At 37.9% G+C, this 20,678-nt stretch overlaps 1 protein-coding gene across 8 annotated transcripts in view; it reads left to right on the forward strand.

The window, feature by feature from the left end:
- The window catches only part of RBM6 (RNA binding motif protein 6), a 99,775-nt gene that overhangs the window by 7,401 nt on the left and 71,696 nt on the right, over positions 1 to 20,678 (forward strand). For 5 of the 8 annotated variants that reach the window (XM_081300995.1, XM_081300990.1, XM_081300989.1 and 2 more), the window contains 4 exons: positions 7,386 to 7,498; positions 13,902 to 15,165; positions 17,918 to 18,007; positions 19,802 to 19,871. In XM_081300995.1, coding sequence (XP_081157121.1) covers positions 7,455 to 7,498; positions 13,902 to 15,165; positions 17,918 to 18,007; positions 19,802 to 19,871 — 1,468 coding nt within the window. In that variant the 5' untranslated portion in view covers positions 7,386 to 7,454. The remainder of the gene's footprint in view (positions 1 to 7,385; positions 7,499 to 13,901; positions 15,166 to 17,917; positions 18,008 to 19,801; positions 19,872 to 20,678) is intronic. The other 3 variants (XM_081300992.1, XM_081300991.1, XM_081300993.1) reach the window with 2 other exon arrangements.

Here is a 20,678-nt window from a genome sequence, read left to right on the forward strand (position 1 = left end):
ATATTTATTTTTTAGTTGTAGTTGGAAACAATACCTTTATTTTATTCATTTATTTTTATGTGGTGCTGAGGATCAAACCCAGGGTCTTGCACATGCGAGGCGAGCGCTCTACCGCTGAGCCACAACCCCAGCCCTCATGATCTCTTGTTATTACAAATAATGCTATACTCTCTACCTTTATAAACTTGTCACGTTACACCATAAAGTCTAGAGAATGAATTCCTAGAAGAAGAACTGGAAAGTCAGGTCATATACATTTAATTTTGAGTTTTCTGGTTACCTTGTGTTATTTTTTAATTTCTAAATTTATGCTATATGGGATTGAGAAAATAACTTATATTGTATATGTGTCTTTTTTTTGTGTGTGTGGTGCTGGAGATTGAACCAAATGTATGTATCTTTTTATATTTGTTGAGATCTTTTTGGTGGCCCAACATGTGGTTCATCCTGGAAAACATACCGTATAAACTTGAGAAGGATGGGATTCTGCTATTTGGTGGAGTGTTTTGTATATGTCTGTTAGGTCTGGTTGATTAATTGTGTTGTTCCATTCCATTCTTTTCTTGTGTCCACTGAATTAAATCCCCATCCCTATTGTGGGGTTTTTGAAGTTTTCAGCTATTATAATAGAACTATTTCTTCTGTTGATTTTTTTTTCAATATTTGCTTCATATAATTTGAGGTTCTGTTATTAGGTATATTATGTTTTAAACTGTCCCATCTTTTTGCTGTATTGAATCTTTTTCTTTTTTTTCTTAATACTGGGGATTGAACCCAAACCTTGCACATGCTAGTGAGGCACATCCCTCGTACTACTGCCTCAGCCTTTTGAGTTGCTGAGACTATAGACAGGTAGCTGGTTGAGACCACACTCACTTGAATTGACTGTATTGAACCTTTTATTTTTATTTTGTTGGTGCTGAGGATTGAACTCAGGGCCTCATGCATGGTAAACACAAACTGTACCACTGAAGTGTACCCTCAGTCTCCTGGAACCTTTTAATTAATATATAATGTACTTCTTTGTTTTAGAGGTACTGGGATTTGAGACCATGGACTCAGGGATACTAGGCAAGGGCTTTACCACTGAACTATATCCCCAGCCCCATTTTTTTGGATTTAAAGTCTATTTTGGGCCTGGGGATGTAGCTTAGTGGTAGAGCTCTTCCCTAGCATGTTCAAGGCCTTGGGTCTGATCCCCTGTACTGCATAAGGGAAAAAAGTTTGTTTTGGCTCATAGAATAGAGTCACCTTAACTTTCTTTTGGCTACTGTTTGCATGGGATATTTATCCTTTTCCATTCCTTTTTAACCTATTTGCATCTTTAGATCTAAAGTGAATCTTTTCTAGAAAACATATAGTTGGATGTTTTCTCTTTTTTTCCCATCTGTATCTAGGACCCTATGCATGTTAGGCAAGTGCTCCATCACTGAGCTACATTCCTTTTTTTTTTTATTTTTTATTTTTTTTATTTTTTATTTTTTTTTTAAAGAGGGAGGGAGGGAGAGAGAGAGAGAGAGAGAGAATTTTTTTAATATTTTATTTTTTAGTTCTCGGCGGACACAACATCTTTGTTTATATGTGGTGCTGAGGATCGAACCCGGGCCGCACGCATGCCAGGCGAGCGCGCTACCGCTGAGCCACATCTCCAGCCCCTGAGCTACATTCCTAATCCTTTTGTTTTTATTTTGAGACAGAATCTTGCTGAGTTAGTGAGGCTGATCTCAAATGTGCAGTCCTTTTATCTCAGCCTCCTAAGTAGCTAGGATTACAGGTGAACCCCACCATACCTGGCCTTGGATCATGTTTTTGTCAATCTATTCTGCCAATATCATCTTTTAATAAGAGTTTCAACTGTTTACATTTAAAATCACCAAGAATCTGGGCATGATGGTGCACGCCTATAATTCCTTTGGCTCCAGAGGCTGAGATGAGAGGATTACAAGTTCAAGGCCAGCCTGAGCAACTTAGCCAGATCCTAAGCAATTTAGTGAGACCCTGCCTCAAAATAAAAAGCAAAAAGGGCTGGATGTAGCTCAGTGGTAAAGCACCCCTGGGTTCAATCCCAAGTACAAACTAACTAACTAATAATAATAACAACAATAATAATTATTATTATTAAATCACCAAGGAACTTTTACTATTTTACTATTTGTTTACTATTTGTTTTCTGCCTCTGCCTCAAAGATTTTTTCCCCTTTATTTCTTCTGTTGCTAGCTTCTTTTATATTTATTTATTTATTTATTTAATTTAAGGCAAAACTTAGAATTTATTTGTTAAAGTGATGTAAGCCTAAATTCTAGAATAAATGACAGTTTCAAAACTAGTTCACAACACCCAGAATCATGGCTCAGAGAGTTTACTCTGCAGCATAGCACAGCCACATTTATCCAAATCAGAAATAATGCTTCACTGGGACCCCAAGCCAGGGACTTTGACTATGCTAGACAATCTGTGAAATCCACAAACTAATTAAATAAACCCCCTCTTGGAGGACAAAATAGGATACTTTCAAATAGAAAGAGCAGATTTCAAACCATGAATACAAAATGGCTGACACAGAAGGGAAAGATGGCAGCAGCCTCTCATGGTCTAATTGGAGTTGTCATCACTCTCGTCATTATATCTCTCTTTTATTCCATCACTTGCTTCATTTTCTTCACCATATTTTGATTTCCTTCTGGCTTTGTGGTACTGGGGATTGAAGTCAGGGGTGTCCTACATTTTTTTTTTTTTTTGGTACCGGGATTGAACCCAGGGGCTCTTTACCATTGAGCCATATCCCTGACCCCTTTTATATTTTATTTAGAGATGGTGTCTCACAGAGTTGTTTAGGGCCTCACTAAATTGCTGAGGCTGGCTTTGAAATTGAAATCCTCCTACCTCAGCCTCCTGAGCTGTTGGGATCATAGGCGTGTGCCACCATACCCAGTAAGGTGCCCTAATTTTAAAATTTTTATTTTGAGACAGGGAATTGCTAAACTATCAAGGCTTGCCTCAAACTTGCAATCCTTCTGCCTCTGCCTACCAAGAAGATGGGATTACTGTGTGTGGCTCTAATGTGCATATTCTAAAGATAATTTTCTTTGTGGTTACCTTGGAAATCATCTATAACATTCTATAGTTATAATGTGATTTGAATTTATATTAACAAATTCAGTAGCATAAGAAAATTCTGCTGTAACAACCCCTCACCCCCCGTCCTTTGGAAAGCCATTCTTTAACTATTGTTTGGGAAGATTAAAATTTTTTGTCACTCTTTCATGGACAATTTTGTTGGATATTCCTGGTCCTGTATTAGGTTATTCCATACCTTTTGGCTGCTCCAAGGTTTCTGATGAGAAATTGGCTGATAATCTTATTGAGTATCTCTTGTATGTGAGGGGTGGCTTTTTTTTTTTTTTTTTTTGCTGCTTTTAAGATTGATTGTCTTCTTTCTTTCTTTCTTGTGGTATTGAGGATTGAACCCATTGAACCCAGCACCTTTAAAGTCTAAGTAAGTACTCTACCACTGAGTTACATCCCAGTTCTTTTTTTTTTTTTTTTTTTTTTAATTTTTAGATTGGTCTATGTTTCCCAGGCTGCCCTCAAATTTGGAATTCTCCTGTCTAATTTTATGAAGTAGGTAGGATCTTAGATGTATACTATCCTGCCTGGGTAGGATTGTTTTTTTTTTCCTTTTTCCTTCCCTTTCCTTTCCTTTTGTTCTTTCTTTCTATCCGCTTAATCCTTCCTTCCTTTCCCAGGGCTTCATGCATGCTGTACCTAGGGTTGTTTTTTTTTTTTTTTTTTTTTTGGTACTGGAGATTTAACTCAGGGGCCCTTTACCACTGAGCTATGTCCCAGTCCCTTTTATTTTGAGACAGGGTCTCACTAAATTGCTTAGGGCCTTGCTAAATTGCTGAGATTAACCTTGAATTTGGAAACCTCCTGCCTCAGCCCCTTGATTTGTTTGGATTAAGGTGTGTGCTGCGGGCTGGGGATGTGGCTCAAGCAGTAGCGGGCTCGCCTGGCATGTGTGCGGCCTGGGTTCGATCCTCAGCACCACATACAAACAAAGATGTTGTGTCCGCTGAGAACTAAAAAATAAATATTAAAAATTCTCTCTCTCTCTCTCTCTCTCTCTCTCTCTCTCTCTCTCTCTCTCTCCTCTCTCACTCTCTCTTTAAAAAAAAAAAAAAAAAAGGTGTGTGCTGCGCTCCAGATCCAACCCTAGGAGTCTTTCTTTGTCTTGTAGTTTGATAGTTTGATTATGTGTCTTGGTATGAGTTTGTCTTGAACTTTGTGAATTTCTTGGATTTTCAAATTCATTTCTTTCATCAGCTTTTGAGAGCTTTTTTCCTTTTTGTTTTTCATTTTATCTAGTTTTAGTGAAAGTTCTATATGAGCTTACTTTATTCTTATGTCTTCTTAGTTGTTTCTTCCTTTTATCTGCTCTATTCCTACTTGGCAAAATTTGGCTTTCCAATCAAGGAAACTTTGTCTAGTGATAAGTTTAATGATAGCCTAACCTAGTTATAACCAACAGCTAGGGTGAATGCCCACACAGATAGTTCTGTTTTTAGCCTTTTTCCTTCTCACCAGTTTAATGTAGATGATATATTTCTTCCTATAAGCCTGGACTGCTTTGCCAGTTTTCTGACTTCTAAACTGTCCTTTCACAACCTGAAATTCTTCATCCTTTCATATAGGCATGGATCAAACATTGTACTTCTATTGCAGCTCTTTGCAAAGAGAAGACATAATCTTCATATGCATGGGGGAAGGTGCATTGAAATACCTTTTATTCTTCTTGGCTTTGGTCAGAAGTCACAAAAGGATTAAACTTTATTTGGCTGCTGCCACTTTAACAGTGGCTACAAAAGGGATGAACTGCCAGAATGTCTTCAAATAATCTTTCTACCTCCTTCGTTCTCCTTGGAATTTCCATGATGTATATGTTGGTTCATTTGGTTATACTCAACATGTCTTAGGCTTTATTCACTTTTTTTTTTTTAATTGATAATGGGGATTGAACCCAGGGCTACTTAACCACTGAACCACATCTCCAGCCCTTGTTATTTTTTGAGACAGGGTCTCATTAAGTTGCTTAGGGTCTTACTGAGTTACTGAGGCTGGCTTTGAACTTGTGATCCTCCTGCCTCAGCCTCCCAAGCCACTGGGATTATAGGCGTGTGCCACCACGCCTAGCCTTTATTCACTTTTGTTCATTCTTTTTCTTTCTGCTTCTCGGACTTAGTAGTTTAAATTTTCCTATTTTAGCAGGGCACAGTGTCATATGTCTCTAATCCCAATTATTTGGAGGCTGAGGCAAGAGGACTGGATCAAAAATGTGTGTGTGTGTGTGTGTGTGTGTGTGTGTGTGTTCGTTCTTGGGAATTGAACTCAGGACCTCATGCATGCTAGGCAAGGGCTCTATCACTGAGCTGCTTCCCTAGCTCCTTGGAAGATGGGAAGTTTGAAGATAGTCTGGGCAATTTAGTAAGACACTATCTCAAAATAACATAAAATAAAATAAAAATAGCTGGAGATGTAGCTCATTGGTAGAGTACTTGCTTTGCCTGTGTGAGGTTCTGTGTTTGATCCACAGTACCACAAAAAGAAAAAAACAAAACAACAACAACAACAAAAAACCAAAACCAAATCCAAAAATACTGTACAAAAATAAAACAACCACTTCTCCCTGTCTTCAGAATAGCTTTTTTCTGATACATTTTTTCAACACTTTAATTATACTTTCTCTGACCAATTATACTTTCTCTGACCCTGGGCATCAGCCTGAAACGAAGTGTTAATGGTGTTTTCTGGTCTTGTGTGATTTCATTTTGCTTGGGTTTTTGTGCAACTTTCTAAATTTTCCCATTTACATGCAGCTTTTGCATGTCCTAATTTCCAAAGAATTTCATCCCAGCTTTTCCACTGTGCCTTTACCAATGTTCTCTTGCCCCAGATATGAGTCCATGGCCTGCTTTACAGCTTCATTAGCAGTGCCTGCAACTTTTTCTTGAGTTAGGTGAGATAGAGAAAAGCACTTTTCATCAGTCCTAGATACTTCCTGCCCCACAAGATTGAATAAATATACCTAGTAATTTGTGAATAAAGTCTGCTCTGCTCTTCAAGGACAGAGCTAGGAACTGGTCTGCCACTGTTCAAGATCATAGTAACTGCCACATTGGTGAGGAAAGGACAAGTAAAAATGCCACAAAAGTTTCGTACTGTTTTGAAGATGTCTTTTTGGTTGTTTGTAGTACTGGGAACCACACCCTAGTCCTTTTTTTTTTGAAGGAGGTTCTAAGTTGCTAAGGCTGGTCTTGAACTTAACAATTTAGATGTTTTTTGATATGGAGGAATGAGCATTGGAACTTCCTTGTTAGGTATTTTGATAATCTGTGTGTGTTTTTTCCCCCACTGTCTTGCTATCATTAAAAAATGTATCAAATGTCTTTGGATTTTCAAAAGTTTTTTTTTAATATATATATTTTTAGTTGTAGTTGAATACAATGCCTTTATTTTATTTATTGTTATGTGGTGCTGAGGATCGAACCCAGCGCCTTGCACATGCTAGGTGAGCACTCTACTGCTGAGCCACAACCCTAGCCCCTCAAAAGTTCATATATATATATATACATATATATATATATATATATGCATATATATATATGTATATATATATACATATATATATATATATATATAAATAAGTTGTAGTTGGACACAATACTTTTATTTTATTTATTTTTATGTGGTGCTGAGGATCGAACTAAGTGCCCCATACATGGTAGGCAAGTGCTTTACTGCTGAGCCTCAACCCCAGCCCAAGATTTTTAATTTTGAAGTCCACTTTGTCTACTTTTTATTTTGTCAATTTTGCTGCTAGTTTCATATTTAGGAAACCCTTGCCAAATATAAAGAGTTTTCAATAGCTGAAGAAAAAGTTCTGGAGATATTTGCTTGATCTGTGTTACATTCCTGTCTTTAAAGCAATCACTTTTGGTGAAGATAATAAACTAATCTAGATTAGTCAGATTGAATGGTATAGGATTAGCTACTTGGACTGAGAATGAGGTTAAATGGTAAGATGCTATTTCCCAAAATGCAGGACACATGGGTGCTAGAAAAATTAATAAGTGCTTATTTAATTTAATAAATGTGAAACTCTTAGTAGTAATATATTTTGAATATATTTTAAAAGTTTGTATAATGAAGAATATATATTTTTCATTGAAACTGTATTTTTTTGTCATTATAAGTTAATATGTAAATATTCAGGAGTGACTTCCAAAAATATTCCTATGGTAGTTCCATATACCACACAGAGATCAACTGGTTTAGTCTTTGCTTTATGTTCTCAAGTGCTTACTTTTTTGTGGTTTATTTTATACAGGTACTGCTCTAAGTAGAGTTTGTTAGAAAAAAGGATCTACTTACTGGGGCCCTCCTGACATAGAAAGAGATGTGGGGGGATTCTCGATCTGCTAACCGAACAGGACCTTTTCGGTAAGTTCTGAAATCTGAATATTGAAATTGTCGGTATTTTAATAAGTGTATAATATAACATTTCTTCTTCGTGGAGAAATAACTCTTGAGTTTTTAGAAACAGAAACTATTTAAAAAAGTTTCAATCATTTCTTTTTCATTTTATGGGGTGTTAGGGAATGAGAATGGAACTCAGAACTTCATACATGCTAGGCAAGTGCTCTACCACTGAGCTATATCCTCAAACCATTGTTAGTCATTTCTAAAATGATTGTGAGACTGACTATGAAGCATGCCAAGGGTTTTGTTTTGTAACAGTTTTTTTTTCTTAACCACTGAGGCACATCCCCAGCCCAGCCTGTTTTTTTTTTTTTTTGGTTTGTTTTTTTAGTTGTAGATGGACATAATAATACTTTTATTTTATTTTGATGCCAGGGATTGAACTCAGGGGCACTCGACCATTGAGCCACATATCAGCCCTATTTTGTATTTTATTTAGATAAGGTTTCACTGAGTTGTTTAGGGCCTTGCTGAGTTGCTGAGGCTGGCTTTGAACTCATGATCATCCTGCCTCAGCCCCCGAGCCACAGGAATTACAGGTGTGTGCCATGGCACCTGGTTCCTTTATTTTATTTATTTATTTTATGTGGTGCTGAGAATTGAACCCAGTGCTTCACATATGCTAGGCAAGCACTCTACCATTGAGCTACAACCCCAGACTGTTTTATTTTTTCTTTTGAGACAGTGTCTTGCTAAATTGCTTAGAGCTCACTAAGTTGCTGAGGCTTGCCTCAAACTTGTGATCCTTCTGCTTCAGCCTCCCAAGTTACTGGGATTATAGGCATGTGCCATCATTGCTGGGTTCTTATAACGTTTTTTCCCTCCCACATTTTAAATTGGTGTGTTTTTATAGTTGTACGTAATCTTAATACTTTATGTAAACATTAAAAATATTGCTATATATTTTATTTATATTTATTTCTTATAGCAAAGTAATGCATACTTGGTTAGTAGGAACAGTTAGCAAAATGTACATTTTAAAGTTCACTTATAGGTCTCTGATTTTAGAAGTTACTAGGTATGAACAAGTGGAGAACATCTTAGCATTTATTTGTAAATGGAGTGGGGTGTGTGTGTGTGTGTGTGTGTGTGTGTGTTTTACACCATACTAGGGATTGAAGAGCCAGAGCACTCTACCACTGAGCTACATCTCGAGCTCTTTTTATTTTTTATTTTGAGATAAGGGTCTCACTAAATTCCTCTGGGTTGTATTTCACATTTTTATAATGAGTTAACTTTTTTTTGTTTTGTTTTGTTTTGTTTTTTGATACTAGGGATTGAACTCAGGGGCACTCAACCACTGAGCCACATTCCTATCCCTATTGATCCTAGAGACAGGATATCGCTGAGTTGTTTAGCGCCTCGCTGAGTTGCTGAGGCTGGCTTTGAATTTGCGATCCTCCTGTCTCAACCTTGTGAGCTGCTGGGATTACAGGCAAGTGCCCATGCCTGGTTCTTCCTTTTTCTTTTTCTTTTTGTGTGCTGGGGATTGAACCCAGGGCCTTGTGCATGGGAGATGAGCACTCTGCCAATTGAGCCATATCCCCAGCCTCACTTCCTTTATTTTATTTATTTATTTTAAAAAATATATATTTTGTTTTAGGTGGACACAACATCTTTATTTTTATGTGGTGCTAAGGATCAAACCCAGCGCCCTGCGCATGCCAGGCCAGTGCGCTACCACTTGAGCCACATCCCCAGCCCACTTCCTTTATTTTTGAGACAGAATCTTGATACATTGTCCAAGCTGGCTTGACCACCTGGGCGCAAGTAGCTGAGATTACAAGTATGTGCCCTTGGGCCTAGTTCTGGAATTAATTTTTTCTTTTAAATATTTATTTATTTTTAGGTATAGATGGACACAACACAATGCCATTATTTTTATGTGGTGCTGAGAATTGAACCCAGGTCCCGCCCGTGCTAGGCGAGTGCTCTACTGCTGAGCCACAATCTCAGCCCTGGAATTAATTTTTTAAAAATTTTTTCATACTAGGGGATTTAATCTAGGGGTACCTTACCACTGAACTACATCTCTAGTCCTTTTAATTTTTTTTTCTTTTTTAAAGCCAGATTCTTCTTCTTCTTTTTTTTTTTTTAAATTTTAGATGGACACAATATATTTTTTTAATGTTTATTTTTTAGTTGTAGTTGGACACAATACATTTATTTTTTTTAAGTATTTTTTTAATTTTGGTGGACACAATATATTTTTTATTTATTTTTATTTTATTTTATTTTTTTTTTGAGAGAGAATTTTTAATATTTATTTTTTAGTTCTCGGCGGACACAACATCTTTGTTGGTATGTGGTGCTGAGGATCGAACCCGGGCCGCACGCATGCCAGGCAAGTGCGCTACCACTTGAGCCACATCCCCAGCCCTTTATTTTTTATTTTTATGTGGTGCTGAGGATCAAACGCAGTGCCTCATGCATGCTAGGCAAGCACTCTACCACTGAGCCACAACCCTAGTCCACAATCGATTTATTTTATGTGGTGCTGAGAATCGAACCCAGGGCCTTGCATGTGCTAGGTGAGTGCTCTACTGCTGAGCCACAACCCCAGCCCTGGACACAATATCTTTATTTGATTTATTTACTTTTTGTGTGGTGCTGAGGATCGAACCCAGTGCCTCACATATGTGAGGCAAGCACTCTGCTACTGAGCCATAATTCCATCCCCGAAGTCCTTTTAATTTTAAATTGAGTCTTGCTAAGTTGTCCAGCCTGGCCTTGAATTTGTGATTCTCTTGCCTTAGCCTCCCAAGTAGCTAGGATTACAGGCATGTGCTATGGGACCCCTGTAGAATTAATGTTTTTATGGCTAGTATAATACACACTGATGCACTGATGATAGTATTTGTGTGTGTGTGTGTGTGTGTGTATGTGCGCCAGGGATTGAACCTAGGGGGAGCTTTGGCACTTTGGCACCTTTTTATTTTTGAATTTTTAGGATTTTTTTTTTTTTTTTTTTTTTTTGTACTGAGGATTGAACCCAGGGGCACTCAATCACTAAGCTATATCCCCAGCCCTTTTTTGTATTTTATTTAGAGACAGGATCTTACTGAGTTGTTTAGAGCCTCACTAAGTTGCTGAGGCTGGCTTTTTTTTTTTTTTTAAAGAGAGAGAGAGAATTTTTTAATATTTAATTATTATTTTTTTTTAGTTATTGGCGGACACAACATCTTTGGTATGTGGTGCTGAGGATTGAACCTGGGCCGCACGCATGCCAGGCGAGCGCGCTACCGCTTGAGCCACATCCCCAGCCCCCTGAGGCTAGCATTAAACTCACAATCCTCCTGCCTCAACCTCCCGAGCTTCTGGGATTATAACTGTGTGCCACTGTGCTCAGTTAATTTTTAGTTTTGAGACAGGGTCTTGCTAAGTTGCTGAGGATCTCACCAAGTTAATGAGGCAGGTCTTGAATTTGAGATCTTCCTGCCTCAGCCTCCCAATTTCCTGAGATTATACAGTCATTCGGCTCTGGACCCAGCTCTTTTGTACCTTTTTTAGGACCAAGGACTGAACTCAGGGCCCTGGGCATGCTAGGCAAGTTGTCTGCCACTGAGCTAAATCCCCAAACCCTGTATCATCTTTAAAACAAATTTTTTTTATGGGGGGATGGTGGTGCTAGGGATGACACCTGGGGCTTCAGACATATAAGAAGTGTTCCACCACTGAGCCATATCCCCAAACCTTATTTTTAAGATTTCTTTTTTTTTTCCTTTTCTGTACTGGGCATTGAACCCAGGGATGCTTAACCACTGAACCACATTCCCAGCCCTTTTTACTTACATTTTATTTAGTGACAGGATCTTTTTTAGTTGCTTAGGGCCCTGTTAAGTTGCTGAGGCAGGCTTTGAAATTGTGATCCTCCTGAATCAGCCTTCTGGGCCGCTGGGATTACAGGCATGTGCCCCTGAGCCCCGCTTATTTTTAAGATTTTAGACTAGAGGGAGATATAGTTTATATAATATTCCTCCTTGGGGGGACTAATTTAAACCAAAAATAGGTATTTTGCAGGATTAGAATGTATGAAACATCGTTTTTTGTTTTGTTTTGTTTTTATATTTGTGCCCAGGGTCTTGTGCATGCTAGGCAGATACTACACTACTGAAGTACTTCCCCAACCCTTTAAAATAGTTTAAGTATGGGCATTGTGGCACATACTTATAATCACAGACTTAAGAGTCTGAGGCAGGAGGATTACAAATTTGAGGCCAGCCTTGGAAATTTAGGGAGACCCTGTTTCAAAATTAAAAAGGCTGGGTGCAATGGCAGTTGCCTGTAATCCCAGAGACTCTGGAGGCTGAGATAAGAGGATCGATTGTAAGTTCTAGGCCAGCCTCAGCAATTTAGTGTAGGCCCTAAGCAACTTAGGGAGACTGTGTCTTAAAAAATAAAAAAGGGTTGTAGCTCAGTGGTAGAGCCCCTGGGTTCAATCCTCAGTACCAAAAATAAAATTATATTAACAAAATAAAAAGTACTGGAGGTGTAGCTTGTTGGTAGAATGCTCCTGCATTCCTCTTCCAATGGGGGGGGGATATCTTCATATAATCAGTTACTTTTGATCTACTTTCTCTTAGGAGGGTAAAGTAATCCTTAGGGCAGTACTCAGAGGCAGAAGTTGGATGTGTTCTGCTCAGAAAATGCTCTGGCAAGTAAACATATAGATTTAGATGCTAACACTTATACCGTGAATCTGAGGAGTCTTCAGTCTTCCCACAAGCTAATTAATAGGACTTTAATGATACATATTTTTTTTTTTTGTTTTGTATTTGTGGTGCTCTATCACTGAGCTACATTCTCATCCCTTTTTGTTTTTTATTGGAGATATTCTTGCTAATTTACCAAGAACTTAAAATCTTTCTGCTTCAGCCTCCCAAATAGCTGGGATTTCAAGTGTGTACCACTATACCCAGCTGTTGAATGATTTTTAAATATGAGAGACACTACAGTTAACGACAACATCTTACTTTGTGTTACTTATGCAGAACATTTAAACTTGATTCTCTTATGATGAACATAACTAATGTTAATGGGAGCCCATGGAAGACATTGTGTTCTGCAAATTCATTAAATGTACATAATTCTCATGTTTAGGTTAATGTTAAGTTTCTATTACTTTAAAAAAAGAATTGGTAGTGTAACTTTCTTGAAATGAGTGACCCAGAATTAGTTGTCCTTTGGATTTTTTTTAATCGTGGTATAGTCTGTACTCAGAAGTGTCTTAGACTAGAAACTGCATGTTCTGAAGGGAGAACTGAGTTGGTCTTGATTTCTTAATACTTTTGTTTTACTGCTAAACAACAGATGACCTTTCAAATAATTTTATGTTTTCCTTTTTCATGTGTCTAGGTGCTTAATTGCCTACTTAAATTCCATAATGTTTGACCAAAACTAAAATGAAAGTTAGGGAAAGGGAAGAAGTTGGGTAGAATGAAAGATTGAGCCAGCTCTTGTTTATCTATTGCGTTCTATAAACTGAGATTGTGAGTTTAATATTGTACCTATTTTTAAAATACATTTTGTTTCTGTGTAAAGTTAGGCATTGGTACAGGAATATAATATTCTTCATTTGGGACATGGGAATAATGCTTAAAGACCTAAACTTGTCACTAGGTCTCTTCTAGTTTTAAGCTCCTGGATGCTCTTGCTTAGCTTACACATGCTTTGTGGCATGATTCATGCTAATTTCTGTGATACCCTTGGGTAGTTATAATAAGACCCAGCTGAGAGTACTTTCAGGCAGAGTCACTGTAGAACTGGGATTTAGATGCAGCCAGAAGGTTGCTTATCTGGTAAACACTGGTGTTGCTCCTAATGGTGATGATGTACAACCAGCATTTTTTGGTTGGGTGGTATCCAGGCTGTAGTCATAATTAAATATTTTGGGATATTACCCCTAGATGCAGCAGTAGACACTTCCTAAAACTTAGTGTAAGAAATTTACATTGCATTGATTTTTCCAATGTATAGGAATCATCATGTTGACCTTGGAATTCTAAGTTCCCTGGCTTTAGGAAATGGACATTTTTGTAGTATGTCACCATTGTTAGCTTATCTGGTATTGCGGATTTTCCCTGTTGCAGGACTGGGTGAAAGCTTTTTCTGCAGCAGTCATGTTGAAAACCTTGTGTTGACTTTCCTCGTGTTCTGAAATGGGAGCATAAAAGTTTACTCGTCACTTCGTCTTAAAATAGCAAAACTTTGCTGTTTTCTGCAGATCTAGGACCTTGTTACAGAACTCTGCCAAAAAAAAAAAAAATGTTTAAAGAAGAATGTGCTGTGATTAGAGAAGAATATGCTGGTGTGTAGATTTCAAACTCTCTGGACAAAATGAATAACACTGTCTTTGTTTCTACAGTGGGAGCCAAGAAGAAAGGTTTGCTCCCGGGTGGAACAGGGATTATCCTCCTCCTCCCCTTAAGAGTCATGCTCAAGAGAGACACTCTGGCAACTTTCCTGGCAGAGATTCACTTCCCTTTGATTTCCAGGGGCATTCGGGGCCTCCCTTTGCAAATGTAGAGGAGCATTCTTTCAGCTATGGAGCTAGAGACGGACCACATGGTGACTATCGAGGAGGGGAGGGACCTGGACATGATTTCAGGGGGGGAGATTTTTCATCTTCTGATTTCCAGAGCAGAGATTCATCACAGTTGGACTTCAGGGGTAGGGACATACATTCTGGGGATTTTCGGGATAGAGAAGGGCCACCTATGGACTACAGGGGTGGAGATGGTACTTCTATGGATTATAGAGGTAGGGAGACATCACATATGAACTACAGAGACAGGGATGCTCACACTGTTGAATTCAGAGGTAGGGATGCTCCTCCATCTGACTTTAGGGGCCGGGGTACCTATGATTTAGATTTTAGAGGTCGGGATGGATCCCATGCAGATTTTAGGGCAAGAGATTTATCAGATTTGGATTTCAGGACCAGAGATCAATCTCGTTCTGATTTTAGGAATAGAGATATAGCTGATTTGGACTTCAGGGACAAAGATGGAACACAGGTAGACTTTAGAGGGCGAGGTTCAGGTACTACTGATCTAGACTTTAGGGACAGGGATACACCACATTCAAATTTCAGAGGTAGACACCGGTCCAGGACTGATCAGGATTTTAGGGGCAGAGAGGTGGGACCTTGCATGGAATTTAAAGATAGGGAGATGCCTCCTGTGGATCAAAAAATTTTGGATTACATTCAGCCATCTGCACAAGACAGAGAACATTCTGGTGTCAGTGTGAACAAGAGAGAAGAATCCACACATGACCATACAGTAGAAAAGCCCACGTTTGGTGTTCAGAAGGCAGAATTTGAGCATTCAGAAGCAAGAGAAGGAGAAACAAAAGGTGTAGCCTTTGAACATGAATCTCCATCAGACTTTCAGAACAGCCAAAGTCCAACTCAAGACCCAAACAAATCACAGCTTTCTGGAGGTGAACAGAGTTCAGACACTTGTCTGTTTAAAGAAGAAGGCGATCTGGATTTTCTTGGTCAACAAGACACTGATTACAGAAGCATGGAGTACCGTGATGTGGATCATAGGTTGCCAGGGAGCCAGATATTTGGCTATGGCCAGAGCAAGTCTTTTCCAGAGGGCAAAACTCAACGAGACCTACAGGTATGTTGATGAGGTGGATTGCTTTTTTCTTTTTTCATAAGGCATTTCTGAAGGATTAAGTATAGAATCTAGGACCTTGAGTCCTTGATGTCTCATTGCCCTACTATTAAAAAGCAAAATTTGGTCAATCCCCAGGGCTGCAGAACAAAAAAGGCAAAATTTGGTTGGGCATGGTGGCACACACCTATAATCCTAGCAACCAAGGAGGTCAAGTCAGGAGGATTGCAAGTTTGAGACCAACCTTAGGAACCTACTGATCCTGTCTCAAAATACAACTAGAGTTGTAGCTCAGTGGTTCAGTTCCTAGTACCCAAAACAAAAACAAACAGCAACAACAAAAGACCTCATCTAAATAGAAAAAGCAGATTTTGTATTCACTATTGAAATGTAGGAATGTAAATCTCTAGAGAAAGGGGCCTCAGTTCAGATAATATTTTTTGGGCAGAGTGGGTACCAGGGATTGAATCCAGAGGCACTTAACCTCTGAGCCACATTCCCAGCCCTTTTTATTTTTTATTTTAAGATGGAGTATCCCTAAGTTGCTTAGGGCCTTGCTAAGATGCAGAGGCTGGCTTTGTATTTGTGATCCTCTTGTCTCAACCTCCCAGTTGCTGGGATTATAGGTGTGTGCCACTGCGCCAACCATATAATATTTTTTGATAGGTGTTGATTCATTATTTTGCTTTATTGGGCTGATTTAAATACCTTGGGACAAGTTAATCTGAAAAGTAACTATCTTTGGGAAGTGATTTTCACAACTTTTTGATAGTCAAGCATTGTGATTTAGGATTCATTTTCTTACTTAAACTCAGGCTACCTAAGAGTCTCTCTCTAGTCATGAAGAGGTTATTTAAAAGTTGTAATTTGGGCTGGATTTGTGGCTCAGTGGTAGAATGCTTGCCTAGCATGTATGAGGCATGTGGTTTGATTCTTAGCACAGAATATGAATAAATTTAAAAAAAAATTAGCACGCCTGTAATTCCAGTGGCTTGGGAGGCTGAGGCAGGAGCATCACGAGTTCAAAGTCAACCTTAGCAGGGGCTGGGGATGTGGCTCAAGCGGTAGCGCGCTCGCCTGGCGTGCGTGCGGCCCGGGTTCGATCCTCAGCACCACATACCAACAAAGATGTTGTGTCCGCCGAGAACTAAAAAATAAATATTAAAAAAAAAAAAAGTCAACCTTAGCAAAAGTGAGGTGTTAAGCAACTCCCTGAGACCCTGTCTTTAAATAAAAAACAAAATAGGCCTGGGGACGTGGCCCAGGGGTTGAGTGCCCCTGAGTTCAATCCCCAGTTACCCTCCCCACCCTCCCCCCGCCAGATTAAACATTGACAACTTAAAAAATTGTTATTATCTTCTTTTTTTAAAAAAATTTTTTTTGTAGTTGTGGATAGACAGAATGCTTTTTATTTTAATTGTTAATTTTTATGTGGTGCAAGGATCGAACCCAGTGCCTCATACATGCTAGGCAAGCGCTTTGCCACTGAGCTACAGTCCCAGCCCTTAGTATCTTTTTGTAGCTAATTTAATTAACTTTAAATGTTACATTTCTATGCAAGGAAGTTTGTTTGCAATTTAATAAGAAGATGTTATCTTTAAAATGGATTTTATCAATTTCTATTTAGGTTTCTATTATTTTGGACAGTGCTCTTAATACATATTACCAAATAATGGGTTTTGAGAATGTTAGAGCCTGGTGATCACATAATTTATTATCTAAATCAGTTTGCTTTTAAGAGTAAAAGAGGACACTGTTGATTATGCTAGGCAATAGGCATAATTAGGAGATAGGATCATTTAGTTATAGGAGTCTTTCTCAAAAGTTTTTTCAGCTTTTATCTTTTGAAGTGGAGAGAAATTGATTGGAGGGAGATATGGTCATTTAGTTACAGGAGACTTTTTCTTAAAAGTTAAATTCTAACTATAATTTTGAAATGGAGGAAAATTGGAGCTAAGGCTTTTATAAGTATGAAGAGTACAGATTTCTTTGAATTTTACTGTTAAGTTGTGTGGTTTATACTTACATGACACCTTTTGACTTTGTTCTGAAATTTGTTTATAAGAAATCATCTTTATTAAATGACATCTGCTCAGATTTCCCTTTTTGCTATTTGCTCATTCAGGAAAAAAAATACAGTTTTGGGAATAATAATATTTTTTGTTTGTTTTTCTATGAAAGTCCTATTGGGGCTAATTTGTTTTTCTCTCTTTTTTTAGATGTTGATGAATCTTTATTTTATTCATTTATTTATATGTGGTGCTGAGAATTGAACCCAGTGCCTCATGCTAGGCAAGTGCTCACTGAGCCTCTCTCTTTTTCTTTTTGATGCTGGAGATTGAAATTCGAGGGTCTTGCGCATGCTAAGCAAGTGCTCTCACTTAGTTAAACTCTCAGCCCAGTATTATTTCTCTTTATGTCTTATTTTACAATTTTAAGATTCCTTGGGCTGAGGATATGGCTCAGTTGGTAGAGTGCTTGCCTTGCATACACAAGGCCCTGGGTTCAATCCCTAGCACCCTCCCCTGCACATACACATACACAAAAAAAAGACTCCTTCAATGAGCCTGGGTTAATTCATTTGTAATCCAAGGATTTGAAGTCAGAATTTAAAATAATAAAGTCATATTTTTTCACATCTTTACATGACTCAGTCATTTTCATTTTTGATCCTGAATACCTATATTTCATGTTGTTTCACTTTTCACACAAAAGTATATTTATTGGTGAAATAATTTTATATTCTGAATTTAAGGATCAAGATTACAGGACTGGCACAAGTGAGGAGAAGCCTAGCAGGCTTATTCGATTAAGTGGGGTGCCTGAAAATGCCACAAAAGAAGAGGTGAGGCATGTGTTTTTTTCTGTCTCTGTCAATTAAATTTTTAACCTTATTTTGAAAAATTATAGATTCACAGAAAAGTATAAAGAAATGTATAGGAAAGAAAAGCATGTGTATTCTTTACCCAACTTCCCTTGGTGTTAATATGTTGGATAACTGTAGTATATCTAAACCAGGGAATTGACTTTGGTATAATTCATAGAACTTATTCATATTTTGCTAGTTATATATGTATTCACTGAGGTGAGGTTTGTAAAAACATGACAAATGGTGACCTGGTAATCATCTGGTAGGGCATATTATTTCAGGAGTCCATAAATAAAGATACTGATTTGTAGTAGTATGAGTTTGGAAGCTGCCTATCTGCTCAGTTAGGATAGACTGACTAAATTTATGGCAGAAGTTATGGAAGAATTGGTCAGGATATTGCAACAGGAGCTAATAGTACTTATTCTGTGACAGGCATTGTGTATGCTTATAAGCATTAGTTCATTTAATTATAATGACCATGAATAGGGTTCTTTTCTTTCTTTTTTTGGTTGGTGGGGATACTGGAGAATGAATCCAGGGGGGCCGAACCACTGAGCCCACATCCTTAGGCACCCCACCCCCACCCCACACTTTTTTGAGACAAGGTCTTGCTAAGTTGCTAAGGCTGGCCTTGAACTTCTGATCCTCTTGCCTTGGCCTTCTAAGTAACTGGGATTAGAGGTTGGTGTGTCACCCTGCCCAGAATGAATAGATATTCTCTTTTTTTTAAATATATTTTTTTTAGTTGTAGTTGGACACAATACTTTTATTTTATTTATTTTTATGTGGTACTGAGGCTCAAACCCAGCTCATTGCATGTGCTAGGCGAGTGCTCTACCACTGAGCCACAATCCCAACCCCTGAATAGGTATTCTTAATACATTCACTGCAAGTGTTAAGTATTATAGGTTGAAGATTCCATATCTGAAATGCTTGGGATCAGATGTATTTCAGATTTGGGGGCTTTGGATTTGGGAATTTTGGAATAGACTTTACTGAGCATCCCTAATAGGAAAACCTGAAATCTAAAATGCTGCAAAATCTGAAGCAGATTTTTGGATTAAGGATTCAACCTATATTGAGTACCAGACACTGAATGATATAGCAGTGAATATTATAAAGTCACTGCCTCCATCAATAATACAAAAGCAAACAAAAGATAGGTAACATTTTGAAACAGTGATACATTTTCTGAAGAACACTAAAGGTTTAGGGCTGGGGATGTAACTAGCACAGTACTTGCCTAGCATGTACAAGGACCTGGGTTTGATCCCCAGAACAACAACAAGAACAAAAGATGTAGATGTGACTTTGTATTTTGCAGTTAGGTATCACTGAAGAAGTGACATTTGTAGTTAGAGAACGATTCATTTGAATTTAAAGAAAAAAACTGACCAGACCGAATTACCATGGCTCTGGACTGAATGAGCTTAGTGCATCATTTTATGTTTAACAGATAATTAACTAGACACTGAAAGGTTACACAACAAGTGAGTAGGAGATGCTTGGAATTCAGACAGTTTGATATCAGAGTTTGAGCTCTTGAAGGTTATGCTCATCTGATTTTCTTTTACACTTAGGAATTTTTGAGTAAGCATGTTCTATTCATTTAGCATTTTTTTGAGCATCTCGTGTGCATGTCTTAATTTTGCCTTTATAAAATAATCATAGCTTTAAATTATGTAGAATAAAAACCAGTAGGGAAATATAAAATTCACTGTTTGAATATGATTTGTATCATTATGTGTAAATACCATTTTCTTGCAGATTCTTAATGCCTTTCAGACTTCCGATGGCATGCCTGTGAAGGAGTTGCAGTTAAAGGAGTATAACACAGGTGAGTTTCTTTATATGCATGTGGCCTTGGGTTAGGAAGGGTCTTTGTCAGATCTCTGCATCATATGCTACTTAATTTTTTTTTTTTTTTTTTAAGAAACCACAGTTGGGGCTGGGATTGTGGCTGAGTGGTAGAGCACTTGCCTAGCATGTGTGAGGCACTGGGTTGAATTCTCAGCACCGCATATAAATAAATAAAATAAAGGTCCATCAACAACTAATAAAAAAAAAATAGAAAACACAATAAGATTTCCAGAAGCCTCCTGTTGGTGCCTTCAAATAATACCCAACTTTAGTCTTAGCTGGTTCTTTGTGGATGTTTGTCCACAAATGGGCGATGAGGATGCATGTTCCAGTTCTTCTGAGTTCCTGTGAGATATGAAGTGAGTGTTGCAGCATCTGTTCCTGTCTATATTTTACATAACTAAGCTGTTAAACTTTCTGTTTGTTCTTTATGGTGGTGGAATGCTTACATTTGAGCCTAGGATTTACTAACTTGTTGAATATAAAATTTTACATTTATTGTTTCAAAGTGAAACTTTCCAGTTTCCACAGAAATTGTACCAAGTAGAGTTTTCTTGAATTCTCATTCTTGCTCTGAGAACAAATTCCTGAAACAGCTGTTTTGTTGAAACCCATGAATAGATCCAGAAGAGCTTTCTTTTTGACCTCTAGTCTGTGGTCTGATGAAAGTTGGCTGAATATACACATAATATTATTTCAGAGTACCAAATTTGGTCAGTTCCTTCAAATCTTATTATAGAAAAAGGAAGTCAAAAGCAAAATGCTAAGCAATCAAGTTGTGACC

This window comes from Spermophilus citellus (genome assembly GCF_964194105.1).
Source record: "Spermophilus citellus genome assembly, chromosome: 7".
Taxonomy (NCBI): Eukaryota; Metazoa; Chordata; class Mammalia; order Rodentia; family Sciuridae; genus Spermophilus; species Spermophilus citellus.